Genomic DNA, 26,831 nt, shown 5'->3' with positions numbered 1-26,831 from the left:
TCATCATGTGGAACTTGCACATAAGAAGGGAGGAGGCCTTACTGTAATCCATACCTCCTCCTAATCCTGCACTCTAGGCAAGTAAAATAACACATTCATGGAGCTGCAACTCAGACCTCCATCTTCTATCTCATCTACAAGCCTTCCCGGCAGAACAAAGGCTTCATTGATGAATTCTCAGATCTTGTCACCACCCCGTCCATCTGACATATCCACACCACCCTCTTAGATGACATTAATCTCCCACACAAAACAAGCTAAAAAAACAAAAAAACAAGAGATATCCTCTTCAAACTCGTTGATACACTCAATGTGGTACCACATATCACACAACCAATACACTTGAACTCCCACATCCTCAACCTTGCCTTCTCAGCATCACCAAAAACCAATACAAACCTCCCATACACTTGGACTAGACCAACCACTTTGCCATCATAATCGTGGAGCATTCTACCAACAAATCAAGGTTAATACAAAAGAGACCAAACCTACAGATGCTACAAAGAGTTATCCATAGACACCAACACCCCTCTAAACAACTTCAACAGTTGTTTGGAAAGCTGTGTGAATACCCAAATTGCAACACACAAGTCAGCCCCCTAGTACTACAAAGACCTTCCTGGTAGTAAATGATCCATCTGCAGATAGCAAAGAAAATGGAAGAAAAACAGAGCTGCCAAGGACATCTTGATACACTGTCCCTCCACTCAACACTCAGACAGCGCATCACATTAGCCAAAGGAAATTACTATACCAACAAACATCACGGGTGCCACCAACAGAAGCAGACTGCTGTTCAAAACATTCAAGCACTGCATCAACCCCCTGCTCGATTCACCTATTCCTCATGCCACAAAAAAGTGCAATGCCATCAACCTTTTCTTCAGTGAAAAAATACAGAAGATCCGACAGCACAACGGTGAGAACAAGGCATTTTTGTTTCTTATACCTATCCCTTTATTGTAGAGTCCTGCAATGGAAGCCTTGAAAGCCCTATCTCTCCCAGATGTCGCTGACATACTAGACTACTTTGAAGCCACTTCTTATGAAGATATCTCATCATCGTCCTTAATCAAAGCATATTCCCAGAAGCTCACCCACTCCTAAAGAATCATATACTAGACCCTGATGAGTTCACCAACTACCAGCCCATCACTCACCTACCATTCATTAGCAGGCTCACTTAAAACGCATTCTGTGTTCAACTCCAATATCACATCAGTGCTAACCATCTCCTGCTGGCTTCAGATCATCATGCTGCAGCAGAGAAAATAATGCCCTCTTGACCACAGATGAAGATGACTTCTGTCTCTTCAAATTGCTGGACTTTTAAACTCCCAATGTAGTTGACCATCCCACCCTCATAAATACCTTAGTGTCTCAAATGAGGTTCACCATCAATGTCCTTTATTGATTCTTCCCCTGCCTTTCCAAAGCTACACGATTTATTCACATGGCCACATCCAGGTTGCAAATTATTCCTAGCATCTCTGGAGTACCCCAAGGCTCCATCGTGTCTCCCAGGGCTTTACATGGTGCTCTACTCAAAGATAACTGCATCAGGATTCATCAGTTTGCCGATGATACACAACTCTACTTGAAAGCCTCATCTGCATCAGACATCCAACACCTCATATACTGCTTTCATATCATCCAGACAGACATGTCCATTGCATCTCTAAAATTCAACCCAACCAAGACAGAACTCCTGTAATTTGCCAGGAACTATAAACAAGGTACAGTACAAACCAGACTCAGTGACCTAAACCTTGACTGCTTCAAACCCCAACTTTTACAATGCCATGTCACTTGGATTTGCCTTGGACATCAACCTCATCATCAATTAGCACATAGCCTAAAAAACTAAAAAAGATAAAGACAGCCTGGTATCAGCTTTCTTGTCTAAGGCTAGTCAAACCGATTTTTCCAGTGAGCGACTTCTGCTTAGCTTCTTACTCTCACATCTGGATGGTGGCATTCTATGTTCCCTCTTAGGTGCGCACTTGTGTGTCCGCACACATGCTGCCTTCATGCCGCGCACAAAGAGCCTGTAAGCACACATTTAAGTCAAACTGAACACAAAGCAATTATCACTCTCAAATGGGCCATTAATTCCTCTAAAGTAAGGCGCTCAAACACTGCATTCAACATAACAAACAGTTCTCTGCTAATTTATGACCATCTCCCACCCCTTATCAGGCCTCATCAAAGATAAACAAATGTTTAAATAGTGTGCCTTTGTGATGCAGGTATTGACCCTGCTTTGCAAAATTTAACTTCCTGTATGTGCGGCCAAATCACCCTCTGTCTCAGACTGTAAGGCCTGTACAGTTTTAATTACACAAATTGCTCAAAAAGACATTTTGCCTTCAACAAAATAACTTTCAAGGGCGCTGTACCATTTTTTGTTTCTCTCAGCTCTCTCTGAACAAGGTAAAATCTGGCACTATTTCTAAATGGGGTAATTTTACATTTCATAGATTTAAAAACGTTAGGCCATTTCATTAACAGTTTTAACACAAACCCCTAGCAGAAATGCTGATTGACTCAAGAAACAATAAGAACATCATTTTAAAAAGACAAGAAAACCTAAAAGTTTAAACGTTCTGGCCTTGGCAAGCTGCTGCAATGGTTAAAACATATATGTATATATTGCACGCAAATGCAATTGCATGTACTATATAAATAAGCAGAAGAAAAGAGACACCACCCAAGCGTGGCAACCATATGGTTAGGGAGTGGAGTTGGCCTAACGGCTAGAGCGGTCGAGCTGGAATCTGGGGAACCGGATTCGAGTCTCGGCAACGACACTGAACATCCTGTGATTATGGGCAAATCACTTAATCTCCCCATGCCTAAGAAAAAAAATTATTTTCCCTCATGTAACGCAACTGGTGCTATGTAAAGCGCTTTGATACCCGACACCGGGTCAAGTTCGCGCTATATAAAACTTATTTGCAATACAAATTTTAAAATAAAAAAAGTATCATTGCACATAATTTTAACTAAACAGTAGCAGTATTTCCTAGCTGGTGTACATAGTACAGGCTCTGAGACTCTTTTTAGTTATGTACATAATGGGAAAATATGATTATTTGCACAAAGAAAGGGACTATTGGGTTTGAATTGCAGCAACCTGAATATCTATTTAAAACACACAAGGATTTAAAAAATCAAGATAATGAATAGAAAATAAAAAGTATTGGCGAACGAAAATATATTGGTGCACCAGCCCGGTCAATGAAACACCATTTTTTTGAAGTAGATGTACACATGTTAACAGGCGAAATTATGCCAGTCACATTGCAGGAGAGCTAGTGGTTGCAATGGGCTCACTCATTGCCCTTTGATGAATGCTCTGATGGGTGAAAATAACATGTATGAGAGCTGAACAGACCAAATAATGAAGAGGTATGACTTAAAGTCAAAGTATGTTATGCTATGTAAAGCTTACTTATACAGCACCAGTAAACCAATGTTTCTTAGTACTATAATAACCTAACCGTAGGGACAGTAGCATAGTTAATTTAAGAAATAAGTATGTTTTCAAGTGTAATAAGTGAGGACTTTGAATTAACGGATAAGAGTATTATTCCTACTATCTACAATTGAGAAGGTGCGGTTGCCGAAGGAGACAGTTCTAGGGATCATGAGAAGAAACTTATCATTCTACCTTCAACTCAGGGGGTGCCTGTCCTAGCAGAATTTAAATGCAATAAAATGTGAGTATTGTCGGAAAACAGCTCTATGCACTATGATCTTGATAACAATTTTTTAATGGAGCAGAAGCCTATGTAATTGTTTTAAAAAATGGTGAAATATTTTGGTATTTTGGAACCCTGAAAATCAAACTGGCAGCCGCATTGTTTCAGTGATTTTTCACCATCTGATAAGAGTTGCATTGCCATATTCGAGGCGAGACTGAAAATATGTGTTGATCAGAGAAACATGGAATCTATTATGTGTGACTGGCAGAGTATTTCATGTAGTTTTCAAATGGATTAAGCAGATACTTAAAATCTTGGAAGCATGAGGGCCAAATATGAGTTAGCATCAGGATAGGTTCCCAAATAATGGATGGTTGTGTAGAAGGAGGACATGCGTCTATTATTGAAGGCCAAGTCAGACATATCCAGGACACCTGTGCCCTCAGAAATAATTGGCAGCTCAGATGGATTTAATTTCAGGCATTTCTGTGACATCCATGAGCATACCAGAAGACTCTGCGCTAGGACAGAAGTATTATATTTGTCCATAACAACCCCCAAGATCAATTCTGTATCTTCTGTGTACATATACAATTTCACAACCCCTTTCTTCAACAGTTAGGCCAGAGGGTGCATGTAGATTTTGAATAAAAGAGGAGAAAGTATCCAGTCATAAGGGACACCTTAATTGAGAAATTTGGGTTTTTACACATTGACAATTGGCATGATTTATTTATTTTTATTAATGATTTTTTACATAAGGCTTGCAATGTAGCAAAAGCTGGCCCTGGGCCAGACCTAAAATGTACTTGATACATGCATTGACATGTGTAACCCTTATATCAGCACCTACATGCCTTATTCATTGTTCAACCGCTGCTTAGCCTCTTTTGGAGACCAATGTTATAACTGTTTGAGGTGTCTTTGAACATTATATTTCTAGGAGTTGTTGCTAGGTTCTCTAGGTACATGATTTGCCAATGTGCAGGGAGTCTCTTCTGATTTTGAAAGAGAAAAGAAAACAAATACAATGACCTGGTGCAAATGCCGTGAAGTGCCCACTCTCACTTATCAGTGGTGTCAGTTTTACACAGTAGTAGTATTAGATTTACACAGTAATAAGAAGGGCTATTGAAATTATGTGGTTGTGCGGCTTCTGCAATTTTCGCATAATTATAGATTTGGCGTATTTGCCACATAATCCATCATCTGCTACATAATCTTCAGATTTTAACAAAGAAAATGTTTGGTTCTAGCTCAAATGGCTCAACAGTTACTAGAAATGCAGCAACACGTGTATCGGCACAATGGAAGGCTTTTTCCAAAGCTTGACCGGTCACCTTTTGGTTCTTTATTGCTATATTTGGGTATTAAAATGGTACTAATGAGGTGCAACCAATGCCCAGACAGTGTTACCAAGTTTAAAACTTACAAACTAATGAAGTCATAATATAAAAAAAGTGCCGCATTGTGCCACATTATTTGCCTTTTCTTGCCGCAAAATGTACTCATCCCGCTGCATAATTTGGCCCTCTCTGGCCACATAATTCCAGTTGCCCTGGTAATAAGTGAAGACTTCTCTTTCAGAACTTATCTTTTCACACACCATGCTATTTGATTTGAGTGTAGCTTTACAATGATAACTTGCTTGTGAAATAGTGCTAGATACCGTATTCCAACCATTTATTAGTAAAAGATAAGGGGCCTGATTTAGAGTCTGGTGGACCGGTTACTCCATCACAAATGTGATGGATATCCTGTATGCCATATTACAAGTACCATAGGTAAAGATGCACTTGTAATATGACAGACGGGATAGCCGTCATGTTTGTGATGGACTAACCCACTTGCTGAGCTCTCATCAGGCCCTAAATCTGCCTACCTAGGGTCAAGCACTGCTGATCAGCATTTATGTCAGTGGCAACCATTTACCTTACTGAGGCATCCTTCTGCAGCAGTTTTTATCGTAATTGCAAGTAAATGGTGTTACTATTGTTATTTGACAGTGTAAAGTGTTCTTTTGCCTTTTGTGTGGCCTTGTAGTGCTGTAACTTCCATGAGGCATAATAGAACACTGCCTATGATCACTACACACTGGTTCATTACAACTGTCAATTGCACACACAGTCAGGAAATATGTGCACACAAACATGCTATTACCGCACACAGAGAAAAATAATTAGAGGGAACATTGGTGGCAGAGCCCTACTTCGCAGCCTCCCAGTCTCCACACTGGTACCCCTTAAAGGGTATCTTACAGACTGCAGAATATTTCATCCAGGGCCCTAAGAAAGGTGATCACGTCACCCCTATCCTGATGGAACTCAGTTGTCTCTCTTTGCGCACCTGCAACATTTTCAAAACCAGCAGCATCATTTACAAGTTTGTCACGACCGGCAACCCCGCTTATCTTGCAGACAAGCTCCCCATCTCTGGTGGATCTTGGCACACCCACAGTCAGAACACCATCAGTCAGCAAACTAAGCAGTGTAAAAAAAGAAAAAGCAAAACAGAAGGCCTTTTCAATATCTGTACTGGGAAAAAACATAATTGTTTGTAATGGCCAACACATTGTATTACATGTTGTAAAGGCACGCATTGTAACTCGCCACAGTCCAGCTTTCTTTCTTGTTACTTATTTCAAATGTATGTTTGTCTTTGACCTTGTACAGAGCTCCCCATCATTTTGGCTGGGTTTGCTCTATAGAAATACTATATGCATGCACACATTAAAAGATCGGTAGGTGGTTGTATATGGCAATCTAAGTGCAAAATTCAGTTCAGATTATATGTGCATTGTGAGAGCTCTTTGAGTGCCACTAATGGGATGGAAATGCATAGTGCAGTTCAGGGCTGTGCTACGTTTAGAGAGCTTGGTGGGTGTCTCGTTACTGCGATAACGATGTACATTAGGTCAGAAAGAGTACTTGTAGATTTATAGAATACTGCAGGTCAGGATAGAGGGTAACGAGAATAAATTTAGTAGTGTAAAGATTAACATTATAACAAACGTTTTATAAAACATATTGAGTATTTTGAAAAAAACATTCTTTAACCTTATGTCCGGTCTTTTTCCCATTTTCTACCCCTGTGCGTTTGCACTCTTGTCCGTTCCCTTTTGTTTTTTTTTCATCTCTTGCGCGCACCGAATTTCTGTAGGGTGGGCAAGCCCCAATCCCTGCGGTTTTTGTCAATCTAGTTCTCACCATCTCTTTCTTCCTTCGTGTCAGGTTGCTTATGCCACAGTGCTCCGGCTTCAGGCCATGTGGGCCATGCCCTCGACCATTTGCAGCAACTGACACACATACCATCTGCATCTAATGCTGGGGAATAGAGTGCATACCAATACTCAGCGTGCTCCTATCGGTATGAAGTCCCAGTGGGACCTCCTGCTTGCATGCAGAGTATGGATGCATTATTCAGGAAAGACAGCAGGATTCATAGCTAGGAGGAAGAGACTGAAGCTAGGTACATTGTGAGGCCATAGGGAGCAATACAGAGCGCTTCTCTGCCGGTGAGATAGCAAGACAGACTCTTCAGGGACCCTTCTCCCTCCCCCATGAAGGCCAAGGCCACTCGACCCTAGGCAAGTGAAGCTCATAACTCCAGTGACTGTGAGAGAACCCGGTAGAAAGGCCTTCTGTAACATGATACCTCTTCACTTATTCCAGTCCTATCCTGTTTCCTTGGTCCAGGGGAAGGACGTGAAGTCACAGAGAGCAGGGAATCCTTCGGGCTTAAACCCCCTTCCTTGGCCATTGGTTTATTTTCATCAGATGTACTTGCACCCTAAAGAGGTGCTTTGTAAAGCAATGTCCTTTGGGACAGCTCATTTGTCAAAAAGTGCAGGGGTAAATCACAAATGCACATTTTCACGTTGTAAGGGCAAGTACCATTGTGCAGCCCCACCATTGCTTTGTGGCAGGCTTCTCCTGAACCTCTGCCCCTCCCAACCTTTCTACAGTGGTTGCCCCCGTTTCCATGCTGTACTGTAGAGGCTTCATAAGCGATGTGGATGATGACTGGTGAGTGTCTCCAAAAGACAGAAAACTCCAATACGAGGTTCTTAAAATAGTGGGGATGATAAAAAGCAACTGGCGAAGAATCTGAGGAGAGCAGGTCCGTTGGTTTTGGATCAAGGGCTTGAACAATCCACCACAAGGCAAGTGTCAAGAAGGTGTGACATATGGTACTGTATATGTTTTACTGTTCAGTCATACAGAGTATGAAGCACATTTTGATGATTCTTTGGGTTGCATTAAGGAAGAGTTATCCAAATATATGTACTCATGGCTTTCCAGTTAGCTTTAATTTTTCCAAGTAAGTTGTATCATGGTTTGTAGATGCTGAAAAAGAGGGAAATGACTTTTTTTTTAGCCTGCTGTCTGTGGAATCACGAGATTTGACTCATGTTTTCGACTTCCAATTGACCCATAATTCATGGAAACATTACACCCCACTCTGCTGCAATGTCCTAATCTGCCAGTATTCAGAAAGTACCTAAAAGCAGGCTAAGTTCCATTAGTTACCCATCTATAAAAGCAGGGCATTCACATTTTAGACAAGAGCTTTAGAAACCATAGACCTTGGAGATCACTATTTATAAAATCCGTCTTTAGTTTTTGCTTCTGATGTCACATGGTGATCAATTTATTCAAATGCTGGGATTTTATCTGTGACTCATGGTTTCCTTCATATTCGCTTCTATGGCTCCTTGATTATGGGGCTGAAGTCATGAGCCATCATCACCTTACCTACAAATAGTACCATCTACCTTCAGGTTTCACATGGAGCAAAAGCTCTTTAACAATTTGTATCAATTCTTCATTTTTGGCTCCTCATTGCTTTGATTATTGAGGTGAAGTCACAAACTGCCTTCACCTGTCCTTAGATATTACCTGTGGTGCGCTTGTGCTGTTGGGCACCGTCTCTATGAATCCATGGAGTATTTCTTTGGATCGTGGAGCTGCATCTTGAGTGGCACGGTTAGTAGATCGGCTTCAGAATGACTTACTGAAATGTAAAAGCCTCATATGGGAAAAGAGGTCTGCACGTAGAGCTCAGCATATTTTCTTTCACTTGAGCGCTACATTTGCAAATGTTTTGCTAATTTACAACAGAGACATCTTACAATGCAAGGCAAGGATTCAAACCTTATAAAAGTACTTTACACAAGGGTCGCGTTTACCTACTCAGGCTGTACTAATTTGAGTTCCTTGAAAATAATAAGCCGTCAGTGGGTACCTGTTTTGTAAATTGTTACATGTTGCTGAAGGAATTGGCATATCTGGAATCCTTTTCAGTTGAGCCACTGTAGGATCTGGAGGTGGTGCAGGCCTACTGCAGTCTCAGATAGTTGTTTTCCTTCTTACTTGGGGGCTGATTAGGATGGCGGGCGGATGGCACCCTATTGGAAATCGGGATCGCCCGACAGACTGTTCGCGGTCCCGACATAGACATTATGATGCGACCTCTACCACAGCGGTCGCAATGCCTATCTTTTGTATTGCGGCTGGTGCTGCTGGCTGCAGCACACGCCGCAATACAAAAAGGGGTCACTTGACATATCCCTTCACTATGGCGCAGGGACATGTAGGGGAGCACCATAGGTGTCCCCCAGTGCCCTCATCGGAGGGCCAGGGGAAAAAGAGGGCCCGCTACCGGCCCCCAATGTCCCTTTCCGCCAGCCTTTCCATGGTGGATGAACCGCCATGAAAAGGCTGGTGGGGAGGGACATCGTAATCCCTACGGCAGTGCCTGGTAGGCACCGCCACCATTGCAGGGATTGCGAGGTCCTCCGCCACAACGGAGGGCTCAAGAAGCCCATCCAATGAGCGGCGGTCAGTGTTTCCGACCGCCATCACACCGCCCAACATCCTAATGTGGCGGGCGGTGAAGGTGGTTCCGTAGTAGTGAGACAGCCAACGACAGGCTGTCTGTGGTGGTCTCCCCTCCATCTCACGAACCCCTAAGACTCAGGCGAAGGGTCCCTAATCAACAATTAAAAATGCAGTTTCTTGTAGGTCTTTCAGACAAATTCTGATGGAAAAACAGTTGAGGAAGGGAGAATTTAAGGTGCAAATCAAAAGTTGAATGTGATTAGGATGTCTCTAAAAACATAGCCCTTGAGAGTCTTAGACTGGACCTAAATTTCTCACACTTGTGGCAAAGTCTGGCAAGTCCCTGAGTATAGGTGTGGACAAGCCACATAGTATTTCAGAAAAGTGCAACTACTTTGGCTGTAACGTTGCCTGTTTTAAACAGTTTAAAAGTGGATGAAAGATACAACCAAGCCTTTTAGAACAGAGTGCCATCTCGTAAGGGCGCCCTTCCCATTCTAGGCAAGGTCCTTCATTTCCTCCATCTTGAAATACTCGCAACCTACCATGTGCAGATTATGCTGTGAGAACGTTTGATTCTCCTTTGTTTAAAGAGCAAAAGCGGATCTGATTTGTGCATTGTGCCACAGACAATGCCGAAATGAAATTCCCGTCATCCGCCTATGACGGCAACTATGTAAATATGCAGATTTATTATACACAACAATGTATGTCATGAAGTGGGGTACCATTTTTCAGAAAACAACTAGCATGGTAACGCGAATTTCATTGCATGTTATATTGAGAAATTCGTCTTTCGGCGAATGTTTGATGTCACTGCACGTCCTTTTAATTGTACTTGAAACTGATGATCGGTTTTTTCTTCACTCCTTATGTGTATGTGAATACCGTGCGCTTTTTGCGAGGTTTTTCATTTGCTCATTCTGTACTTATTTATGTGACAGTTTCGTTTCTTTAATAGCAAAAAAGGCCCGCGTGTCACCATTTTGCGTGGAATTACATAAATTACTCTTTTTGGTCGAGAAATCAGGGAAAACTTGCTTTGACAACTTACAACTTTTCAGATGTGTGGACATCAGCAATGTTCATTTTGGAATCCTTGGAAGAGACTATATTGTAAGGCTCGATACAGAAGAGGCGGTACAGGCTGTCACCAATAACTCCATTGTCGTAAAAGTGAGGGTTTGTCTTTTTACGGTGATGGTGATGTCAAAGTTGTGCAGATGTAAGATGATAGTCAATCTGACCACATCATTTTAATGGCATGAATATTCAACCCCAATTGTGTCTGACCGGGTGGATGGTAAATCCCTTGGTCAGCTTGCCCTGACTTGGGAAGGGGTGTTCACCTCCATCAGTAGGGTTACTTCTTTTCACAACAGCTTAAACCACTCAATACTCCAAATGTGGCTTCACCTGTTTTATTGCTTCGCATCCCCTTTTCTTTCCATCAGGCCATTCTGATCATCCGTTTCTTTGTATCATTCCTTCCTTGACTTTCAGTGCATCCATCGGTATTAATGACCAAACAATGTATGTATTGCTGAAGGTATTTCATTCTTCTACTTGTATTGACATTTTTCGAGAAGCTCATTGGGTCGCATAAATACAGGTACATCACAGCAATTTCAGCAAGAGTGTTGAGACGCTGTATTGGTGCTGAGCGAGTAACAATAACCAGTAAACAGCAACTCGGCGATAATCCCTTAAACTGGCCCTGCACTTCTTAGGGGGTGATGATATGCAAGTTACTTGCGCCACCCATGGTTCAACTAGGGGAAGTGTCTAATGGAGAACTGGGGGGAGGTATGTAGAGGGGCCAGGCATGTTAATGGAAGGGCTGGTGTTTGTGGGGTGCTGTTGGTCGGACTGCGGAGTGCAGTATCTCTGGGGTGCAGCCGCTGGATCGCAGGTGACGCGGAAGTAGGTATTTCATTCATTTGCCTACTCCACTGTCATGCTCCTCCTCCCCCCCCTCAGGAATGGGTAATAGTCAGTCCTCCTTCAGCTGTCTGTGATGCATCCCTCAACTGCTTGATGAGATGCATTTTGCATAGTCCCATGTTTTGTGGCCCTTTATGTACCTTGTCCTTGTCATGCCCTGATTGGACAACCTAACGTTGATGCTCAGTTTCTCATAGTTATTCTTATACTTTTTTATTATATTTCATTTATGTAAATTGTTTTCCAAAGTGCAGGCCATAGAGGTAGGTGTCTGAGTCCATAAAGAGACATTTAAAAGTAGAAAACTGCAGAAACATTTCCTCTCGGTCATGCAACATCGGCCAATCGAGAAAATGAAACCATACATTTGGAGACTCTTACAAAATGTTGAACACAGGTGGCGTTCAAGCTCCTGAGAGACAGGCGGAAGAGCATATAGATGGGTAACTGTGAAGAGCAAACTCACAGTGAGTCATGTAAAGCTAGATGTGTCCACCAGTGGAGGCGAATATCATGGCAGGGAGACCGCGAGCTTCTGTGTTAGGCACATTTGGAGCTCCTGTTTGAAAGTGTTGATTAGAGGTGCTTTCCTAAAGAGAGCCGTGAAGAGTTCTAGGATGCTGCAGCCATTCTGGAGAAGGCCTCTTTCAAGACTTTGTGTTTGAGAGGTTTAGGGACTTGTAGAAGCCGACCTGTTTTGCTCTAAAAGTACGGGCACCGCCTGATACATTTGTTGTTTTCTTTTTTTACAACTGGTATGCCAGCACCTACATAAAAGGTTGGTCTTTTACCTATCAGTGTTTGCTATGCTTCTACATAGGTTTGCAGGTGGTGAGGGAATAGTATTGTCTGTTTCTTTTCCACTTTCGTGAGGCATTCTTTCTGAGTTGAAGAACTGCATGTAAACGTCTATCAGAGCCATCCAAGCTAAATTCATGCCATGTGCAATTTGTTTCTGCGCCTCTTCTTTGTACGGTACTCTGATGATAGGGTCTTCTTCATACTGCACAACATTACATTGTAAACTAAATTACAAAGCACCTTAAAGCCTCAAATGAGTGCCCTCAGGTCTCTGACTTCGGTGAGTGAAGGTTTCCTGCAGTGAAGAGGATCTCCTAATGCGTGAGAACGCAATCACCAAAGTCCAGGGTCAAACTGCTCTTGTCCATCCTGTGGCAACTTCGTAATCTCAATAAGTCATCAAGGAACCTTGGGGTCATTCTGAACGTATATTATGACTATTGACGTGATTGACGTGGTGAAAGGATGCATCTTCCGGATGAGAACCGCCAAAAAGACACAGTTGAGCTAAGGCCAAGGTTGAAAAAAATGGCAGTGGGCAGTTTGTAGTATTACATATTTCTCTTTGTAAAATAAACATTTGAGTCTAGCACCTCTATTAAAACGTTTAACCTATTGGCTGTAAACCTAAACATGTGAAATAACAATTCCGCAGTCTGAAAATCCTATCCTTTGGATTTTTCAAATATGAGTGCACACTTGTTGTGAGAAGTTGGCCTGATGTATGATTTCACTAGTTATAGTGTACACCTTATATCAGTCCAAATACCCTTATGGTGATTGGTTGTAAAGTCAACCTTATAGACCAGCTATCCTAGTGGTAGCATGGACAAGAGCAGTCTTAGGCTAAACTCTGAATGGCATGTGAAGCCAGCTGTGATACCATATATAATCCCTTGAATACCAAATGAAAGGACACCACAACAGATATATATATAAAATAAAGTGTATTTATTCTAAGCAAACCCTCAGCACTCTTTATGAGATTAGAGGTAAACAACACAGTCTTATTTAAGCATACATTAAGTCACACAGGTAAGTAATACAGTTAGGCCCTAGGGGCCACGCAAACCATATACTAAGTAAGTGGTATAAGAACCACTGTCACGGAAATAGAATAGGCCTAGGCCTAGGGAATCGCTGGGGCTACACTACACTAGCGTTAGTTAGGAAGTGGGAGGCCCACGGGATTCGTGTGCAGAGTGGAAACACTCACGCGTAATGCGTAAAAGTCAATAGCAATAGTACAGTTTAGAAAACAGTAGATTTAGGACACTTCCGGAGTAGCTAGGAAGTTGAGACTTGAAAACTAGACACTAGGATAGTCACTATCCTGATGAGCACCGGAGTACCCAAGTTACCTAGCCCACAGGCTGCGGGTGCATAGGGGTGAAGATGCGTCGTTTTCGTCGTCGACTCCTATGGATGCCTGAAGAAAGATGCTGACAGGCAGTCAGTGAAGAGTGTCCGGTGGATCCCAAGGCTGGGATCAAGAAGAGAAGAAACCTGCAAGCAGAAGGGACAGAGTCAAGGTCACTAGCCAGTGACCACGTGGAACCAGGAAGGAACCAGGCGATGTCGTGAAGACTTGCAGGTGAAGGTGAAGCTTGTCGCTGCAGCCAGGAGGACCAGGAAGCGTCGAGGACGACCAGGACCAGGAGGCGAGCTGTCCCACGAAGGCTCTTGCTGTCGGCGGCGTCGAAGTTGGACTAGGACTCACCAAGCCTTGGCAAGCGGAACCCACGAAGAACGGAGGACTTGCTTCTGGTGCAGACCAGGAAGGTCTGGGGTGCTTCTTCTTTGCAGAGAAGCGGGAGCCAGTCTGGAGGAGCCAAACCAGCGCAGAAGATTTCAGGGTGCGTCGTCACAAAGGCCACTAGCCAGCGGGCAAGCAACCGGACAGACGCGGCAAGCAGGAAAATGCTGAAGGGCCCCACGCAGGACTCGTGGAGTGTGGGGGGCTGATCTTCGATGCAGATGGTGCTTGGGGTTGGGGCTTCTCAATCCCCGGTGCACAACTTCGAGGGTACCTCAGAAGCTGCGCTTTAAGTTACTAGCCACTTTTTCCAGGTAGCCGGTCCCACGTCGCTCGTCGCCTCTACGGATCTCAGCTCTGCTGCAGATGTGGATCAGGGTCGGAGAAGTCTGGAAGTCAAGGCTCTGGTCAGGCTCTGCAGTCGGTTCCTCGTAGAACGTGGGCAAAGCAAAGGGTAGTCTCTTGATGGTGCCTGTTTGCACAGGGTAGCCACTCCTTGGCTACAAGGGAGATTCTTCAGTCTTCTTCTTTCGTCGAATGTCGAAGGTCCAGAGTTTCTGTTCAGTTTTGCAGGTTCAGGATAATCTAAAGTCTTGAGGCCCAACTCCCACTCTTATACTAATCTGGGGGGCTGGGATACCTGCTAGGTCACGCCTTATGGGTGGGACCTGGGAGGGGGTGGTTACACCCACTTCCCTTTGTCCAGTTTCGCGCCAGAGCTGGGGCTGGAGTGCCCCAGTGCCGGTTTGAACTGGACTATGCAAGGAACACCTTGTGTGCCCCAGGCATGTCTCATTCCTTTCAGCCCACCCTGCCCCAATACACTAAAGGCTGTCTGGGGAGGTGCTAGCACCTCCCCAAGCAGGAAACCTATTGTCCAGGCCTCCCTGGCTGGGATCACTCCCAGCTGCAGGAGGTCAGACTTGTGTCGTGGCAGCAGCATCCATTTTGTGATGCTGAGGCTTTGGTCAGAGGCTAACAGTTGAAGTATGATTTTAACATGTCTTTCCCTCTAGAAGGGGGGAATAATATTCTCATGTCCAGAAATGGCATGGGGGTATTATTCCACAGTGTTAGACACCTTACACGACATGTTTCTATAAAGCCAAACCATAGTTACCATAACCGTCTAAGATTATAAGGCACTTTAAGAGTATATGGTAGGCTATATCATAGAACAGCTATAAGGACAAGGTTCCGAAAGCTGCAGACAGGCTCAGCTCATGCTAGAGCACCATCTCACATGTTACCAAGCACTCTGCCTCCAGGATTGTCAAGGCCTGCCATAGGAGTGACTGATAGGTACACATGTGTCTATATGTAAGTTAGGTATAGGAATACTACACCTAAGCAAGGGGTGATTACACGACCTTGCCCCAGCTGAGTGATCAGCCAGTTGTGTCAAAATGGAAGGCCAGGCCAGGGGTGGCATAATACATGCTGCAGCCCCTGGTAGGCCTAGGGTACACCTATGCCCTGGGTACCTAGGGTACACTGTACAGGGGCCAATAAGGTGATCCTATCCAAATGGGTTATGCACCTAAAGTACATAGTATTAATTTAGAGAGAGAACAGCAGGGCTGTGGGTCTGATTAGCAGGCCCACAGCCACATCTAAGTCGAAAACCAGTAAAGCAAAAGCAAAAAGTGGGGGTGAACATAGAAAGCAGACCCTACTCTCCTACACTTGTGTACCCAACCTTGCCCCAATCAAGGTGCAGGGGTTGAGTACATGGTTTTGGACCTCCACTCGCATAGCAGCTGTGCCAGTGTCTACTCCGTGTCGAAGGATCACTGCAGATCCTCTGTTGCAGGACTGGCGTCCATGTCTTGGTCAAAGAAAAAGTATTCCCGAGTCTACTGTTATGTGATATCTATTGCTTCACATCCTACAGTGCCTAATTATGATTTAATTCAGTATCTCGCAATATAAAGCTTCGGAATATACTCAATAAATGAAACCACTTTTACACTACTATCCAAATGTATTAATTGGGAAATACACTGGTTTATCGCTGGAATGCTGACTGTCTAGGAAAGCCTCCTTGAGCTTTGGTAACGATTTTCCATTTGTTTATCAGTGGTGTTTGCAGAGGCCTGACATTGATCAACGATTTACAGTATGGGGGAAATCTAACCATGTTCTATTTAATTTAGGGAACGTTTGCAAAGTTCCTCTCCACAAATGTGTCTTGAGCCAAAACTATTGTCATCCCTTTTTTCCTCCCTTCATTTCTCATGGGAGTCGTACTTAAATATTCTAATGCACACTACAGTTTGATTTTGTTTTTGATTTTTTAAGAGCAGGGAATATTGCGCGGAGACTTACGTATAATGATCAGTTGTCCCCTAATTCTCGAATTAATGAATTCTAGGCTGGTAGATAGTAGAAACAAACTCGTTTTCAGATAGACTACTTTAATACTCATATTGTTGTTGTTTAGACTTTGTGCAAACTTTGTTTTTCAAATTCAGTAGATTAGTAATCAGAATACAAAATGTACTCGCAAGACTTTGAGGTTCAGATACTCCTTTAAATTTGCCAAGTATTTGCTTTATCCTTAAAATGGAGCCAATAATGAAGTTCCTACTCTTTCACCACGACAGTGCTTTGGAAAAGTGGTCTAACTCCAGATCATGTGTTTTCTCTCATGCAGACAAGTTTGAGAATGGTGAGGTGTACCAGAGAAAGAAAGGCGCCCAATCTACGAGTGCTGATGAGCCAGTCGCGTCAACTCTTCGTGAGAACACACCAAAACAAGACAGCAGCTGGAGGCGAATTATGCTGCTGATCCTGGCAATAACGATACACAACATCCCAGGTAAGCCTTGTAAATATGGAGTTATGGCTATATGTTATTTGTACGTGATGTTGTTGCCAGAAATAGATTCTTTCAACCACCATACATACAAAGACCTTTTATGAATCGTCAGTTTGATCACTCGGCCTTCTTTGATGTACTATGTTGCCCTTCGAGTGAATGGGAACGCTGAGTGCTAATATCTTTTGACATGTTGTCCGTCACCATTGATGTGTTGGGAACGGGTGAAGTGTGATGGTAGAATCTGTACTAAAATTATCCAGAACATTGGGTTTCACAATTTCCTCACCATTGGAATAGATAAGACTCCTGTTACTAATTGGCAGTCATGCTGTGCACTCTCTTGAGTAGTTCAGATTGATTTGGTGTCACACATTGACTTCAGTCAATAGAGAGAGGTCAATATAGATTAGTCCTTGAGCTGGTCAGAATTATAACTGATCTATTTTTTAAGAAAGTTTTTGAGTAAAATATGTTATCTGGAAGTGAGGCTCTGTAGATAGCTGATAGGCTGGGGATGGGACGGGTTATGGACAGGTTACTGCTGCTGCTTCAGATACCGCCGTTGAAGATGCCGCTTGTGAAGTGTTCAAGGTATTCTACTTCAATTCTTTTCACTGACTGATAAATTTTTAATGTTTAAATAGGAATTCGAAACTAGGAATACTCCACTCCTTTGAGGTGCAAGTTAGGTTTCCACAATCCTGTGTCTCTGAGCATTAAAATAGGATTTCAAAGTCGCTAATATTTATATCTGATTACTGGAGTCAGAGTTGTATGTCTTTTCCATCTCCGACTAAGAAGTCCAGAGCCAGAAACTTGCCGCATTGTGCCGATAACTATATCAGAGACTGGAACAATGCCCATTTGACCTGATATGGCATGTCAAATCCAATATGCTGTGGCCATTTGTCGTGGGTACATATTTCGCACAAACGCTACAAGTTTGACATGGAAACAGTTCAACATGATATTGGGGGTGATGTGATCATGTTTCTTCAGGCCCTGTATGAGACCTGCAGTACTCCCTTTGCTCTTCGTTTAACAGACGTTTTGCCTTTTGAGGTAAGTACTGATCCTATAAGAAGCATCTTTTTTAGCTGTACTTTAGGCTGAGACTTTGAGAACATTCATTTATAATTTCAAATCAGAAGGCCTTTACTTGATCCAGCAGCCCCCAACCTTATGCCAATAAAAAGCAGATACCCTTCTCTTGCTGTGTTTGAGGCCAGTTGTACAATATACATCTCTGTATGTAGCCTCTCCTTGTTATTTGGTGGAACCATCTGACCCAGATCATTGAACTGATGTCTGTGGACAGGACCCAGATACTGGCCACATGCTTCAGCTGCAGACGAGGCCTGGTTTGAATCCATCTCAGCAGCTGGACACGGACTTCCCAAGCATTGGGTACTGTCTCGCTGCACCGTCACATGCCTAGCAGGTCTCTAGCTCAGACTTGATTTCACGGCGCTGCACACACCTGGCACATCTCCTGCCAGATCACGTCCGCCCAGCTTTGATCAACAGGGATCTGTAGTCAGGCAGTTTTCTTTAAGAGTCTGTCACACAGTTTCCTCCCTGTGAGAATAAGCAAAAGTAGAGCATCTTGAACAAATCAAATGCCACTTTAATTTAAATTCTTTTGTTGCCTGGTTTGGCATTGTATTCACCGATCAAAGCAGAATCTACAGTGGAAGCCCTTCAAATAGATGTTATTGTCATCTGCTATCCATGGTGACAAACCCTCCGCGTAAGCACCGCGCCATGCTGTCTTATCTGCGCAGGTGGGCGAAGAAAGGTTTTTTGACTGTCGAAATACTAAGCTGATGCTTCTTGAGAATCCAACGTCAAAGCCAAATCTAGGGAAAACGGATATCCCATTGTTGGCAGTGGAGACAAGATGTTTATATGCAGACGGTAGAGAGGTGCACGTAAAGGGAGTAATGCAGGGTAGAAGATCCACATTATTACTGAATTTCAGGGATCAAATCACAGATGGAGTGAAATTAACAATGGGCCTCATCATAGATATCAGCCTGCTCGAGATAAATTGGAAGTAAATTCGTTTTATGTCCCAGAAATTGAAATACTTTCTCCCGGTGTTCCTTTCAAAAGGGGGCCTTGAATACCCAGAGTCTGTGAAAGGTGGACTGTGCTATCTTCTTTATAGGTGAGGTTCCTCACCCTGTGCTGTGCAGCCGCACCATCCAGCTGCGAGAATGGTCATTGTACAATTAATATGAAGAGTGGGATTCCAAGACCGGAGGGCAGGCTCGGTGTGCACGTTGCCTGGAGGGCCCCCGGGCTGCCTGGGACTGAACTGGGACTGATCAGCATCAAGAAGGTGCGTGGCAACGGGGATACCGGGGGGTACACCTCTGTGCCGCCTGACTCCAAGATGGCAGGAGCAGCACCCCAGTGGGTAGATCTCCTCTCAAGTAGCACGGGAGGTGCCAGTTGATGGGGAGGTTTTAAACAGGAGTCCCCGAGGTCCATAAAGGATGCAGCGTGGGAATCAGATGTGAGGAGAATCCAGAGCTGCAACTTGAGCCTCACCCTAAGATGGCCGCCACGGGGGACATTTGACTGGGGAAGCTACTAACTTCTTACGCTATAGAAGACCGAAGGTGCACAACAAGGCCTCCAGCGAGAAAGCACCACAAAACATAGACGTCGGCTGGTTCCCAGAGAGCTCCTTATTATCAGCACACTATACTGGGGCATAGTGAGACCTGCTTATTCAAAGAATAGGTCAGCCCGGACTTGCCTAACTCTAAAATGGCGCCCAGAACAAATATACAATGTCGCTGTGGGGGGGCTATAGAAGACTAAAATCTGATGAGGAACAGGTCTCTAGGCACAACTTCTCTTAAGCTCCTCCCCCGCCAAGAGGTTTGAAGGCAAGAACGATGGGTTGTCCTACAATCTGCCGACCTTGGAATCTAGCCCTTCCACCTCTCCTCTCACCACTTTTGTCCTGGGGGCCAACTGGAGAACGTAGCAGAAGGCGCTTCCCAGTAGCACCAGGACCGATGCCTTTCGATGGAACTTTGACGATGCCCCTTGGGAGGATAACCTAACTGTTTGTACTTACCTCGGAGCCCGAGCAACCTTGGCCGATGCCCAGTGGAGCTGTCCTATGCAGCTATAGAGGAGTTTTTGCTCTGGTTCATCCCCTCGTCCGACACCTACCCAGCCGGACATCTGACATTGTTTTCCTCGTCGCCCGTTGTGTTTCCTTCCCTCCCCCACATCTCATGTTTTTGTTTTCTCCTATGTCTTTACTTGAAGCCTGTTACTTGATGTAATTATGTAACTTGTAACACTCTGATCCTCATGTAAAGCGCTCTGATACCTCCGGGTCTAGCCAGCGCTATATAAAACTTCGTAAATAAATAAATCAAAAAAGGAGAGACTCCAGAATTCATTAAAAATGGAAACCCCCTTGTCTACAGGGTTTTTTTTTTACTGATGGTCAACTTCAAACCAGGGACCACTTAATGCAACAATTCCAGTTGGGCAGAGGGGCTAGCTTTAGATTGATGCAGACTCCACACTGGGTAGAAGGGAGACTTCTTTGCAACAAATTGAGCAGAGAAGTGTCGCCCCTACAAACCCTATTCATGAACAATGTTTGTTGTAAGGGGATTTCTCTGCTTTATAGATCGATACCCATATGGAAAACATACCTATATCGCAAGATGGGAGAGGGACCTAGAGACAAATATACCTGATGAAACATGAAATTTGATAAGGCAGAGGGCTGCAGGATCCTCCATATGTGTCCATCACGAACAGACCACCTATAAACTTCTCACAAGATGGTACTGCACACCCATGAGATTATACAAAATGTTCGGCAGCCCAGACACATTCTGGAAGGATTGCGGAGAACGTGTCATGCTACTCATGCGCTCACATCCAAGCTTTCTGGCAAGATATACTCCAGCTCGTACCGGCCATCATGAATATTACAGTCCCACAGGACCCATTAATTATCTTATTAGGACACTCTGTTGACCAAGGCCTTTATCCCTTGACCGATCCGCTAGGAAAACCGATGACCCACGTGCTACTGGGGGCTTGCTCGTGTGAAGCTCAAATATGGTAGTAACAGTGTCCTCCAATGCTTGTTTTATGGTGGGGGAAGGTGTGGTCTATATAAGCCATGGGAAACTGCCCGCATATTATTATCTATGATAGACTGTAGTTCGAGAAGATTTTGCACCTGTTTATGACCCATATAAAAAGGGATTGAAGGGTGGGAGGTGCCACAGTGACTATGTCTCAGACTCTTAGTCTCTCCAGCATCTGTGACGTCCCATTCAATCAACAACATCTTGGACACTGCCGGCCATTGAGTATGGATATCTGAGATGGTGGTTTTGATGAATGCAAAAACAACAGTTGATGGACAGAATGCAGAACAATGTCATACATTCACCCCAGTACAGAGATCTGGTCCTAAATCCATTGTTTTTTTGCTCACCATGCCGATCCAGTTTGAGCCCAGCCATATGCAAATCAGTCTTGACCCTGTGCCTCATGGGAACAGTCCAGCCCGAACTGCCAAGCCAGGTCCTCCCTGGACTGGAAACAAGCATCCTAGGACCGGTTTTGGGGTTTCACCCCTCTTCAGCCAGGATAGCTTGATTCCAGAGGCATGGAGAGCATGGGACCCACGTCTGGGCATACCCTTCCAACTCGGGGTGACAAATGCAAAAACAACAGTTGATGGACAGAATGCAGAACAATGTCATACATTCACCCCAATACAGTGATCCGGTCCTAGGATGCTTGATTCCGGTCCAGGGAAGACATGGCTTGGCTTGGCAGTGCGGGCTGGACTGTTCCCATGAGGCACAGGGTCAAGACTGATTTGCATATGGCCATGTCTGAACTGGGGTAGCGTGGTGAGCAAAATAACGATGGATTAAACCCAGATCTGTGACTGGGGGTGAATGTTTTGCCAATGTGCAACATTCAGTCCATCATCTTGTGTGTTTTGCTGTTCGCCTTATGTAGGAAGGGTATGCCTAGACGTGGGTCTCGTGCTCACTACGCCACTGGAGTCAAGCTATCCTGGCTGAAGAGGGGTGAAACCCCGAAACCGGTCCTAGGATGCTTGATTCCGGTCCAGGGAAGACATGGCTTGGCAGTTCGGGCTGGACTGTTCCCATGAGGCACAGGGTCAAGACTGATTTGCATATTGCATGTCTGAACTGGGGTGGCATGGTGAGCAAAATACCGATGGATTAAACCCAGATCTGTGACTGGGGGTGAATGTTTTGCTAATGTGCAACATTCCGTCCATCATCTTGTGGGTTTTGATGAATGCCAAATGTAATCCCTGCTCCCCCATCATTATATGTCAGTATTCTTGATTTATTCAAGCCCCAGTGGCGCAGTTAATGAAAGCATGTGGTAATAGTGTTTTCTCGTGTGTACCCTTTCCCTCCCCCTCCCGACCTTATTGTTGTTAGTCCCAAAAATAAAGTTGCTAAAAAAGATTTCATTAAAGCTACATTTTGTATCACCTTTTATTGCCATCACAAATGCAACAGTGCCCTCAAAGAACTTCACAACATCACAAAACAATAAAATTCCAAATAAAATGTATCCACAGTCTAAATAATCATCCTGCATTCAACTCTTGTCCTCTTATGCTGCTAGTAATCCAAACATTATAAAACTTCTTAAACAAGAACACTCATTCACTGCACATGTATCATCTTCTTTGTGAGCAAGGTCACTGTAGATTATCTGTAATAAAAATTTGTAAATTAATATACTTTAAACTTTCCTTAGCATAAACTTAATACAACTGTCTCTAAGAACAAACTACATAACCCTATCCTTACCATAATATTAAAAATACTAACACATCATTAAATACTTTAAACGAAATATATATGTTAATTTTTTTAGACACTAGGTTGAGGAGGGAGGGATAATGCTAGCCTCTGTGTCTTTATTGCAATCTTTTTTTTTTATATAGCGCAAAATAGACCCGAAGGTATCAGAGCGCTTTACATGAGCACCAGTTGGGTTATAAACAGAAACATTTATGTTTAGGTTTTGCCTGGGCAGCCCATGCGCTACTGCGAGGCATGCAGTAGTGGAGTATGGTTTTGAACCCCTGCCCACTCTCCGCCCATATTTTTAATTGGCTTGTGTCATTGTCCTTGGTAAACACTGGCTTCTGAGTCGTTAGTAGGGTTGTTATCCCTCCTTGGTACTGCCTTGTCTGCATTTGTTACCTCCCATATCGACTGGACCTTTTACTGGTGGTGTTACATGGTCTGCAATATAACCTGGTGAGCGCTGCTTTCTTTAATGCTCTTACCCTATTTCACCAACGACATCGCAGCACGCCCCAGGCTTTGACTACTGTATTTATTTAAATTATTATGCGGTACACTTTAGCAATAGCGGCTGCGCTTATTCAAATATTTTATTTACGGCGGGTCTGCTTTCAGGTTAGCAGACGAGCTTATTTAATTATTATTTTACAGGCAGCCGCTTTCACATTAGCTGCTGCGCCTATTTATTTTATTAATTAATAACGCAGGCCGCTTTCACTTCAGCGGCCGCGCGGAACATTTCTAAATTATTTTTGCTTTGTGTGAAAGCACACCCTATGCACTTTCACTTTAATATTTCCCGTGCCCCTTTGTTTAGATGCTGCGCACTGTAACCTGAATACGGTGAGCAGCGTCTAAAGAAAGAGGCATGGCCAGCATTAAAGTGCTCTCACATTTGCGAGAGTTTGAGCTATTGTCATTAATAATAACAATGCCTTTTATATATGTGTTGGGTTTAAAACACATAAATAAAAGGCATTGTCATTTACAATGCCACTTTCTGAAACGCTCGCAAAAGCGAGACCTATTACATTGAAAATGCTTGTTTTGTTAGGCACGGGGAGATTAAATGATTTGCCCAGAATCACAGGATGTTGAGTGTCCCTGCCAAACTCAAACCTGGTTCCCCAGCTTCGAGGTCAACTGCCCTAGCCGTTTGGCCATATCCTCTCCCCATCTTAATTCTCTCTTCATAATATCTGTAGAGTTGCCATTTCATTACAAAACCTGAAGCTGTCATTATACTTGTTGAAAGTCCTCATTGTGACATTACTGTCATATTCAGTAGAACGTAAAGAAAACATTGCAGACACACCTGCATTTGACCAATCTGCAGCCTTCAAAATTTCAGTCAAGTTTCCACCTGACCTAAACACCTTATTCACCATAGCTTCTCATTAACAGGGGAGAGGATGTGGACTCAGGCTAGACTGCTGACTTTGAAGCTGGGAAACCAAAGTTCGAGCCTCAGGTCGATTTCACATCCTGTGATTCTGGGCAAGTCACTTAATCTCCCCGTGCCTACCAAAAAAATTAATATGTGTCCTTGTGTAACGTAACTGGTGCTCATGTAAAGCTCTCCAATACCTTCGGGTTGAGTTTGTGCTGTATAAATCTGCACCAAAAAAAAAAAAGCAGTGAGCTCCAAATCTTGTTAGGTCCACGCCAGATTCACACATTAAACATCTCTCCCATCTCGAAATTGTAGGAGTATATCAATAATTGGTCTACCTGACCTTCTCTGTATTCCTGCATTCTGTTCTCATAAATTTGTATGCAGTCTACACCACACAATTTATTTCACTCTTGGAAACCTAGATAAAATATACATTGTATTTGATCTTTTCCATACTTCAGAATGTATCCCATATGGATTGCAATATCTATTGCTGGTTTCTCATGCTTTGACATCAGAAAGCCTTCTAAAAGAATTTTAACATAAAGTTGCTAACTTTTGACTGCGCAGTTTCAAACTTAGATAGTTATTACCCGGCCAGGAATATAAACTCAAAAATCTGCCTCAACATTCCATTAGCAGTCATTTTGATCAAGGCAGTCTCTTGAGCCCTATTCCTTTTATCACTTTACAAATTAACACATTACTTCCTACTGAACAACCATTCACCAATGAATGTTGTGTTGAGATCCCTGCTCTATAACAATTAATAGTTCTGCAGCTCATTCATTCATTTAAAACAGATCTGCTAAGAATTTGCTGCTTCAGTTACAGGAGCCACCACGTGACGGAACCCAAATACCTCTCCAAGCACCAAGTATGCCATGTTTTCCAAAAACGTTTGTAACATATACAAGTACCTGAGCACCAAGACTCATCTAATAACTCTTTAGTGTGTCCCAAACAACTTGTGGCTCTGCTAAAACCTGATATTCTTCAAACCAGAAGGTCCAATGTTCCTTCCCAAACCAAAAAATGTTATTCCACTTTTGGGTCAATTAACAACCCTTATGTCACTGGAACTAAAAATGGCTCTTCTACCACCAATTTCATTATCCCTGGAATTCAAACTTGTGATGGCCAAAAAGGCATCACCAGAGTCAACTTGCATCTTTCTCTTCTTACCTTCAACAATGCTCTCTGTATCATCACGTATGGAGGGAACGCATATCCTCCTTGCATATTCCTTTCTGATAGAGACTTCTAACTGCAGATTCCTCACCTTTTAAATACTCCCCCTGGCATGCAACTGATTCTGGAAAATCTTCAGCAGTACCCCTGTGCACTGACAGGTGGTACTGATGACTTTGCACCAAAGTCACTCTGTGCCTGATTTGGCATGTGCTAGCCTATATAGGAACCTCCCACACATGCTGACATCAGTTCCTTTTTTTACGCACCAACAGACATAGATTCAGGGGTACCCCTCATCTCTTCTGGACGACTTCTTGTAAATTTTCAAGATCCAGTGTGCAAGGGATTGTCACCTTCCAAATCTACAGGGTTTAAATCCTGTGGGGAATGTTCCAAACAAATGTCTGTGACTGACCATATGTTGTTTACCTGTGGTGTCTGGCGTCAGATCATAACTCCAATGCCTGCAGTGATTGTACCTTGATGCACCCCAAGGTCATTTGAAATCGAGAAGCTAAGCTCTTTTTAGCATAGCACCACAAGACTCAGCGCCTGGATCGGTCAAATTTAAAAGGTAGGTCCCGCTCCTGAGGCCGGCGACTGGTGGTCTTGTGCTCCAAGTCCTCAGGGAAATCGAAAAAGAAGCGCAAAGATGTCCAAGCAGGACTCGGGCCCCATCCCGCCATTCTTGGTCCCCTGAGAAGATGCAAGGGCATCATTTGGCCTCCAGGTCGCGTTCCTGAAGTTGGTCCACTTGTGAGTCGATTCTGACCTTGGTTCCATGACAACCGGAATTTCTGAGCCTGTTATTGACCGTGCAGAAAATTGCGAAATTTTGAGATGCCATGTTGTGCCTTTTTGATACCTTACTAGCCCCCTCTGTCGCGTTATGGGCTACAAGGAGGTGAGAGACTTCTGAACTGGGGTTCAGCTGGTGGGTAAGCCCTCAGCGCCTTTCGGGCCCTCTGGAACCACTTCAGCCTCTGGAGCGTCTTTGGTACCGGGCCCCTCCTCAGCAGCATGATCTACATTGATCATAATTCACTGACACCAATGCCCAAGCCATTAGTGCTGTCCGACAATGAGAATAATTAACCACCACAGGGGCAGCCCTAACCACCTGAACCAGGGGCAATCAATAATTTATCCTAACAGTGGTTCACAGCGTACACAAATTATATATTTAGAATCACAAATGTTTAAATAAAACAACACTAAACCCTAAAGTAAAAAGAAAAAAGGAATAAAGAAAAAGTGTAAATGTGGCCCTTATATAAGAAACAAACTAAGTTATAGAATAATATAAAACATTTATTTTATTTTATGAAAATCAGTATCATAAGGCTCAAACAGGTAAGCTGGTACATATAACAATTAATAGACATACACAACCAGACAAGTGGCATACAAAAAGAGGTTACATGAAAGTCGGAGTTCCAAACCAATACTGGAACTACAACACACAGGACAATGTGTCCTTCATAAATTGTGGCCACAATTGC

At 43.5% G+C, this 26,831-nt stretch overlaps 1 protein-coding gene across 2 annotated transcripts in view; it reads left to right on the top strand.

The window, feature by feature from the left end:
* Nucleotides 1–26,831, top strand: part of SLC39A11 (solute carrier family 39 member 11) — a 2,092,456-nt gene that overhangs the window by 1,241,902 nt on the left and 823,723 nt on the right. For both annotated transcript variants that reach the window (XM_085617335.1, XM_085617334.1), the window contains exon 6: nt 16,708–16,872. In XM_085617335.1, coding sequence (XP_085473461.1) covers nt 16,708–16,872 — 165 coding nt within the window. The remainder of the gene's footprint in view (nt 1–16,707; nt 16,873–26,831) is intronic.

This window comes from Triturus cristatus, chromosome 7 (assembly GCF_964204655.1).
Source record: "Triturus cristatus chromosome 7, aTriCri1.1, whole genome shotgun sequence".
NCBI classification, from domain to species: domain Eukaryota; kingdom Metazoa; phylum Chordata; class Amphibia; order Caudata; family Salamandridae; genus Triturus; species Triturus cristatus.
This window is presented reverse-complemented; position numbering and strand designations above follow the sequence as displayed.